The sequence below is a fragment of the Quercus lobata genome, chromosome 8, assembly GCF_001633185.2.
Source record: "Quercus lobata isolate SW786 chromosome 8, ValleyOak3.0 Primary Assembly, whole genome shotgun sequence".
In the NCBI taxonomy this organism is placed as follows: domain Eukaryota; kingdom Viridiplantae; phylum Streptophyta; class Magnoliopsida; order Fagales; family Fagaceae; genus Quercus; species Quercus lobata.
This window is the reverse complement of record NC_044911.1, coordinates 64,797,922-64,806,638: the sequence shown is the minus strand read 5'-3', so window position 1 is coordinate 64,806,638 and position 8,717 is coordinate 64,797,922. Positions and strand designations below refer to the sequence as shown.

At 35.6% G+C, this 8,717-nt stretch overlaps 1 protein-coding gene across 1 annotated transcript; it reads left to right on the top strand.

Moving 5' to 3' along the window:
* The first annotated feature begins 789 nt into the window (after positions 1-789).
* Positions 790-3,437, top strand: LOC115958234 (probable chalcone--flavonone isomerase 3). Its single transcript, XM_031076630.1, has 5 exons — positions 790-933; positions 1,420-1,503; positions 2,386-2,541; positions 2,721-2,947; positions 3,102-3,437. Coding segments are annotated over exons 1-5 (630 nt in total). The 5' UTR covers positions 790-932; the 3' UTR covers positions 3,264-3,437.
* Positions 3,438-8,717: the final 5,280 nt, after the last annotated feature.

The following is an 8,717-nucleotide window of genomic DNA, read 5'->3' as shown; positions in this document are numbered from 1 at the left end:
TATATTTGAAGGTGATTTCAAAGGTGTTATTGACGCCCCGTCACAGATCCATTACCTCCTTCATGGTTCTTGGCTCCTCTATTTTTAGATACGAAAACTGCCTTGCACTTTCTTTTTTGTTTAGGACTTCATTTTTGTTTAGTAGTAATTTTTTTTTAACTCGTTGGACTACTTTTTTTGTAATTGGGATGAGTTCATCTATAGCTTTTCTCTTCTTTCTTGGGTGCTTGTTCATGAAGTACTTGGGGATGGAATGGGGTCCTCTTTTTTCTTTTTCTTTTTTTAATATTTATCAATATTCATTAAACTACTCACATAAGAATATTTGAAAAAAAAAAATTAAGATGTGATTTTTTTTTTAAAGCTAAATATTTCTTCAACAACAAAAAGTCAAAAAAATAAAATAAAATAACAAGTTTGGGCATGGAAAGTGAGGTGCTAAAAATCAGAACATCAACATATATTTTGAGGTGGTGACAATCAAATTAAAGTTGATAAGAAGCGTGACAAGGACCGGGGGCAGGTATAAAGATTGTGAATTCTATATAACATTCGTAAACAATAAATTTTGTTTTTTTGTTTTTTTTTTTTGAGAGGAATAAATTTTGTTTTTGTTTTATTTGTTTTCAGAAGTGGAATTATAATAAGAAAATAAGATGAATCACAAGCTTATCAACTTGCATTACCTACCAACCACGGTCCTTAATTAGCCAGCAAGACTGGAAGACAAAGACGACTACGTGTGTGTGTGTGTGTTGTGTGTTCAGTTGGCACATGTCAACCAACCAACCAACCCTTCCTTAAATATCAGCTTTAAATTTATCAAAGCTTACACAACTCAATAATCTCTCTCTCGATCGTCTCTCCATTCTTTCTCAGTACTGCATTTTCTTTGAATCCATACTCTTACTCCTACACTCCTACTATCTATCAGTAAGAGCTCTTTCCTCCTTTGTTTTTTTTTTTTTTTTATTTCATTGCTTTCATATGGGATTATTTCTTCTGGAAATTCATTCCAAGCAACCATGTATTTTTAGTCTTTTCTTTCTCAGGGTACATAATTGTAATTCTAATAAGCCAGAAAGTAGTTTTAAATTGCCAAATTTAACATTAGTAATATCCTCTCTATATCCTATTAGGTGAAAGGGTTGGAATAACGATACCAATCCAATACTTTTCACAACATGATTAGGCATAAGTTTTATTTTATTTTATTTTTTTAATAATCATAAGTTGTTATTGATTTTTACATTGACATCACTTTAGTGTTGTTTATTACTGTCAACTTGCTCATCTCAATATTCAAGAAATATGTTGTGCTCTATATATATATATATATATATATTACTTACTTTAGTGAAAAATTCTACTTTATCTTCTTCTGTATCTCACCCAAACTTGGTTGTTTATGGTACACAGTGGGTAATGACGTGGTCATGGTGGATGAAATCCCATTTCCTCAGCAGATCACCACCGCAAAGCCCTTATCTCTGCTGGGTTACGGTACACAATATCCTCCACTTTCTTTTTTTTCTTTCTTTTTATTAAATGAATTGTCCATTTCTTTTTCATCAATTATTTTTTGAAGTAAGATTAGGTCCAATTTTTTTTTTTTACTGCTAATCAGTAATTGTCAACTTTAAGACTGTTAGGTTTAGTTATTTACTATAAGAAGTGGGAGCGGAGGATTGGAATTGGACTATGTCACTTACCCACAAATGCTTGTTTTGTTTTAGAGAAAGTGTATGTCGTCGTTGATATATCATTTCACCTAATTTTAATTTTATGTTCAGTGGCACAACTCTACAGGTTTTGTAAACTAGTCTGATATATTCTAATTAGATCATGTTAGTGTGAGTTGTGTGAAAAATATGAATAATGTTAGGGACACATAAAGTTTCACAACTTTTACCACAGCTCGTCACGTGATGAGTTGTGACTGATAGAGGTGTGGACCCACCATTTGACTTCACTTTTTGTGTTCTTAGCATTTTCCGAAAAATATAGGAGTGAACCAAAGTTATGGTTTAGGCCTTTAGGGGTGAATCTACTTCAAGAGTTGGATATATGCCTAGTTGTATCTTCTGGACAAATTTGAAGTAAACTTCTAGCAACTCATGTGTGGGGACAAATATAATCTAAGGATAGTGATTTCATACTTCTAAACCATTAAAGTTTGTTCATTAATATTTACTTGTTTCTTTCGTTGTTTACTCCTTTTATTCCCAACTGATTTTTGACTCCACAAAATTACCGTTAGTTAAGCACTCACTGTTATTAATATAACTTATTAATATGATGATGTTCTACTTTGTTTAGCTCAACAGTAGCTTAACCTGCCTGAATTCTTGGAAAATCACACCTTTTCCTCTCCTGGTGTAACAGGAATTACGGACATTGAGATACACTTTCTCCAAATTAAGTTCACAGCAATTGGAGTTTACTTGGAACCTGAAATTGTGGGGCATCTGCAGCAGTGGAAGGGCAAACCTGGCAATGTCGTAGCTGAAGATGATGACTTCTTTGAGGCCCTTATTTCAGGTACAATAATTTTTGCTATCCAAAACTATGGTTTGCTGCTACAAATGAAATTAGGACTGTGTCTAGTCCTCCTTGCCCAAAAGGTTAATTTTCCTAGTACTAGTGAGTCGTGGGAATGAACATATCATATTAGTCACTTGGTTATTGCTAAGAACAACTTCTTCAATCTATATATACAGCTCCAGTGGAGAAATTTCTGAGAATTGTGGTGATTAAGGAGATCAAGGGTTCCCAATACGGAGTGCAGCTAGAGAGTTCGGTGAGGGATCGATTGGCTGCTGATGACAAGTATGAAGATGAGGAGGAGGCAGCATTGGAGAAAGTTGTTGAATTCTTCCAGTCTAAATATTTAAAGAAAGATTCTGTCATCACATTTCATTTTCCAGCAACTTCTGGTACCGCTGAGGTAAAATTAATTAGTATCATTAGCTCATTTAGGTATATGTTAATGTTGATGCCCATGGCCTTATCTGTCTTCAATTTTCTTTTTCCTGATATGGGTGCCCAAATCTCTTAGAGCACCAGACTAATCCGCCATTGCATTTGTGTGTATGTGTCAGATTGCTTTTTCGACTGAAGGGAAGGAGGACTCAAAAATCAAAGTGGAGAATGCAAATGTGGTTGAGACAATCAAGAAATGGTACTTGGGAGGGACTAGGGGGGTGTCTCCTTCAACCATAACCTCATTGGCTAACACCCTTTCAGCCGAGTTATCTAAATGAACATCTGTTGTCTTAATATGAACTTTGTGGTGCTTGTTTGCTAGTCTAATTTGAGCTTTGTCAATGAAAAATCATGCTTGCTATGTTTCTCTACCAATAATATTGCATATAATATGAGTCTCCTTTTTAAGTTTTTAAGAATATTATGAACTTAAAAGTTGCTTACTTTTTGTTCTCGATCTGTTCTCCTCTTGCAACAATTTATAAACATCATAGCGAATGAATTTCAATGCTTCTTTGATGCATACCCCATTCTGTTACATCTATCGATATTTGGGATAATTACATTAAAAAAAAAAAAAAAAAAAAATCCCTGAAATTTGACCTTTAGTTTCAAAACAAATCCCAAAATTTCAATGGTATGAATCTCAGCCTTTATTGAGAGGCTGTTGCATTGCCTGCACTAGGATTGGTAACTTGGAATGGCTAAATGAACATTTACCAGTAACTAATTTCTAACAGCTATTTCTAAGTTCTAACTGACCAATGACTCATTACTGCCTCTGCACTTTCTGCAGCTAATGCCTCTATAGTAGCACTTGTGAGCTTGGTGTTCCTCGAAGCTAGCTTAAGATGAGGCACATGACAGATGTGTTTTTCTCTTAGGGCATATTCGGATTTAAAACTTCATGTGAATCACAGATGGTTTTTTGACATTAAAAAAACTTATGAAATGGCTTACAAAACCCCTAATAAACAAGCACAGTTTAGTGAAGTTGCCATCACTGTATGATTCCCCCCCCCCCCCCCCCCCAAAACAAAAATACCCCTTAATGAGTTGATGTTCATATGATAGTTCTTTAAATATCTAGAAATGTTCTAAGTTTAGCATTAAGTATCAAATTAAGAATCTTATGTGCAAAAATACATTGTATGATATGTAGCACTTATGTTGAGTCACTTGGCACAAGCATAAAATATAATACCCTACCTTTAATGGTATATAACATACTATTTATGTAAGGTTTTTTTTTTTTTTTTTTTTTTTTAATCTTGGGTTCATATGGCTCACTGATTGAAAAAATTTAGAATTTTGATTAAAAACTAGTAAAGTCCAAGTTAATTTGGAGGTCTTCTCAAATTACAGGGGAATTATGTAATATTTAAGTTTTTTTTGCTAAAAAAGAGAGAAAAATAAGCAATTTATCTTTTTCAATTAGGTCTTGCACTAGACTAGGCTAAAAGTAGAACCTCATTTCATCTTACAAATTTTTTGTAAGTCTGTTATGTGATCATTACTAAGGTCCAATTGCTCCATGGCATTGGACCCAAGCCTAATCCTCATAGGTAATGGTTGCATAAAGCATACACCCCCCTCATTTGGGGTGGACCCATTACTTAAAATACTAAATCCTTCATCTACTGCTTTCCTTATTCTTAATTATTTAGTGGGAAAAAAAGTTTTTTGTGGTCTGTGGTGGGGCCATTTGCTTCTCTCAGAGACTCAAAAATAAAATTGTATTGGCCCAGCAATAAAGAAAGTTGTTAGACTGGAAACATAGCCCATTAAAACTATAATTGGTATATGGTCCAAGCTCAACCACGTTGGAGGTTATAGGCTGCTTGACAGGCATGTCATATATGTTTAATTATGGTGGCCCAACCCAGCGTAGCCCCACTTCGCATATCTTTGCTACCTCTAATAACACATTAGCCCACCAAAATCCATGACCAAATCAAAACAGAAATTAAAAAAAAAAAATCAAGAAATATTTTCAGCGGAAATCGAATTATACAAAGAAAGAATTCCAATCATATGATTTAGACCACCGATCTAATGATAACCATAGGCGAGTGTCATGTCCTATTCTTTACCCATTGAAATTTAAACAAGGAAATATGTTCCACTGGCTATGGCCACTGGAAATATTCGATTAAAGCTTAGCTCCCATCTGATGTAACTGTTACAACCTACAATTAGAGTACTTAGTCTGTAGCTGTCCAATGTCAATTGGGCGCAAATCCTTGACAAACTTTGTACCAAAGTGGTATGTGTGTGTCCTTGTACGATGTAGTTGCTATGAGTCTCATAAGATAACAGTACCTAGTGGCACAAAAATGTATAGATATAGTGGACAATACATGTAAAGGTTAAAAGGGATTTGAAACATATTGATGTTAGTCATCATCGTCAGGTTGTTCCATAGGAAACCCCAAGATAAAATTCTTAGCCGCAATCTTACGAATCAAGAAAAAATCTGATATTAGTCGATCAGGGTACAAAAGGAGAAGTGGGGGAGAGGGGTCCAATGATGAATGATGCTTTTAATAAAAATATCCTCAATGCACTACAGGAATCCTCATTGCTCGAGACATCGTCTAGAGGTAGTGCATGAATAAATTAAATTTCTTTGATTGTGATGTGGGCCTAGCACGATAGTAGTCCCACAAAGTAATTTTGAAAAAAACAAGAGTTTAGGATTCCATTCCTCAAGCACAAAAATGATGATTCTTCTGTGTGTGTCTTTACGCTTCTACTCAAATGGCTATCAAATCAAACAGGGTTTAAAAGGAAAGTTAGGAAGAATAAGTTTAACTCCTTCCTGGGCTAATTGAGAAGTGCTTCCTTTTCCATCAGCTTTTCCTTTCTTTAATTTCTTCTATAATTAACAAAGTTTGTATGCTATATTGACACAAAGGATAAAGCAAGATATACTAGGGACTTCTAAGTGGAAATTAGAATAATTTCTCTTTCTGACTTCCTTAATTAACTGATCCAAATCCCACCTCGAACTTGCTCTCTCCAAGATTTAGGCATGCAACATTAGACAAAATCCAGTTTTAAGTGCTCGACTCTTTCTGCATCAACATTAACAGAACTGAAACTCTCACTGGAGAAATTTTGTAACATTTGCCATGTGTGATGATGGAGGATGAAAAATAGTTCACTTCAGAATGATGTCAGCGTGACAACTATCAATTGTCATGCACAAGGTGGCTAAGATGCCCACGGATTCTATACAAGAGAATATAGAAATAGAAGTTCAAAGTTTTGAAAAGCAAAAAGAGAGATTATGTGTGCGTGGAGAACTAATGAAAATTATAAATTATTTTACTATTCAGTTTATTTTTGTTACTATTTATGGCTTCATTACACTTTTTAATATTATTCATAGATACTATTTTAACTAACTTTTACTTTTATCTATAGTACTTTCAACAATAAGTATTCAATTTCAGTAAAATAAGCGCCAGTGGTATCCAAACAACCTTATATGCTTTTCTTTATTCCCAATAACTCTACTTTACCTTTTAACTTACAACAAAAGGGGAATCGAAACCTTTGAACCGTCCTCACTCCTCAGTTGGCACTTGGCAATGCAAACTACTTTGAATAATAATTGACCAGAGGGTTGGCACATGGAGAAGTGTGCTTAAAACTATAATTTGCTTTTAGGGCAACAATTACTACCTGCCCAATTGAAATGAAGTCTACAGCTGCTTTGATTTGTATTGTCAAGATATCCAATTTTGCTCAAGGGTCAATGGTCTTCTTAATATTTTCAGTTTAAAAGATGCAACACTTCCAATTTGTGATAGAAACTTGACATGATTTCATATCTTTGTGGAGTCCAAAAGCTGATTCTTTTGTACTAGAAAACCAAATTTTATCTATTTAACAATTTTCTCATTTCCTATATATATATATATATATATATATATATATAAGTTAAAATTGTTGTGTAGTTGTGTGTAATGATTAAATGATGTGTGGAAGACAAAAAAGAGAACAAATGAAAGTTTACGCGGTTTGGCCTAACGGTTTATGTTCACAATATGAATGCCCTTGAATGACTACATATGGATATTAAGCAGTTGTTTACAATGAACCCAATGTAGAGTTTATTTATTAGATAATAATTGACTAACCCTAGACTAATCCAATATTAAGTTGCTTGTTGTAAAGTGGTGGGCTGTGCTAGTGGTGTTGGGCTGCTTCCTGCGACACTAGGCCCAAGTTTTCTGGATAAGGGAGTTGGGACCGGTCCAGCTGCAACTCAAGTTGGTCCGGCTTGTGTGCAAACTAAGCCAGGTTTGCCAGGAACGTGCTTGCGGCAGGCAGAGCTGTTTCAGACAAGTTGTAGCAGACAGACATAATAATAATAATAAAATAAATAAAATATCTGGTCACTCAGTGGGAAATAACCAAACAACCCTCAAACATAATTATAGCAATAATAATCACTTCTATAGAAGGAAAAGAATAGAACAAAAGTGAACAAATATTAATATGTATGGGTTAATCAGAAGATGAAGAAATCAACTAAAATCTGGTCCGCAGGAGCAAAACAGGAGAGGAAAGAACGTTCCTTCTCAACGCAATTATCTCTTAAGAAAAGTCCTGCTGTGGAGATTAACTGCCCTGAGAGAAACGGACTTGAATGGTTTATGCACAAAGACTCCTTGTGGTTTTCACATAGAACAGGATTTCGTGAGAGAGAGAGAGAATCAATCTACCGGTGCATGTTTGCCGTTCTAATTCTCACTTTATTTTCTTTTGGGTTGTTTTCTTTCTTTCCCTCTCACTTGTTTCTTTTCTATTACTGGGTTTCTCTTTTCAAATTCCTATTTCTTAGTTAAGGTTCCCGTTGTTGCTCTGTTTTTCTGTTCACGGCAAGATCCTCTTTTTATAACGCTTGCCGTGACCGGATTTTACTATTTTAGCCCTTAACCTCCTTTGTCTGGTTTGGGTGTACTGGCCGACCATCACTGTTCTGTCTGTGTGCCACCTCCCCATCACCAAACAAAAAAAGATATTTTGTTTGCTTGTCTGCCGTGACACCCTTTCCTGCTACAGTCTAAGTTCTTTCTCTCTCCCTATCCCTCATGGCATGCACCTAGTGGTTCCAACTTAGTTTACTTCTTTTGGGTAGTAAGTCATCCTAGCAGGACACTTCCCCGAAAAAGCTTGAGCCGGAATCTCAAAAATAGATTTTTCCCCTCTCCCTACCACTAAACCATGTCCTCTGAATCTCTAACTCCGACCTCACCATGCTCTGTATTGGCTAGGTATAGGTTGGTGGTGCCTGGGCTTTGCGCGTGCCTTCCTTCCATATGTGTCCAAAATTTGTCTACTACCCATTCGTCTGCCATGGTCTAGAAGCTTGCCTGTATAGCCTACTGTCCGTTTTCTTTGACCTTTTATGCAGGCTGCTTTTCGATTTCCTGCTCCTCTTAGGATCTGGGCCTTATTTGATGATGGACCTTATATTTCTTTGGCCTACTTCTTGATTTCCCTCATTTCCTGCCATATTGTTCTGTTATTCCTATTGTAATGACTCAATCATGCTGGGCCTCTTTAGGCCAACCGTTTACTCTTGGGCATCCTTGGCCCACTTGCTTTCTTTGGGTTTCCTTGACTCTTTTACTAATTCTGCATTCCCATAGACTTTTACTAACTTCATTGGGCTTCCTTGGCCCAATTACCTTATTCTCATCCTTGGGGTTCATGGG

Coding starts and splice junctions, on each gene's coding strand:
- LOC115958234 (XM_031076630.1), top strand. Junction 1,504..2,385: donor CTTATCTCTGCTGGGTTACG/GTACACAATATC, acceptor CTGGTGTAACAG/GAATTACGGACATTGAGATA. Junction 2,542..2,720: donor CTTTGAGGCCCTTATTTCAG/GTACAATAATTT, acceptor CTATATATACAG/CTCCAGTGGAGAAATTTCTG.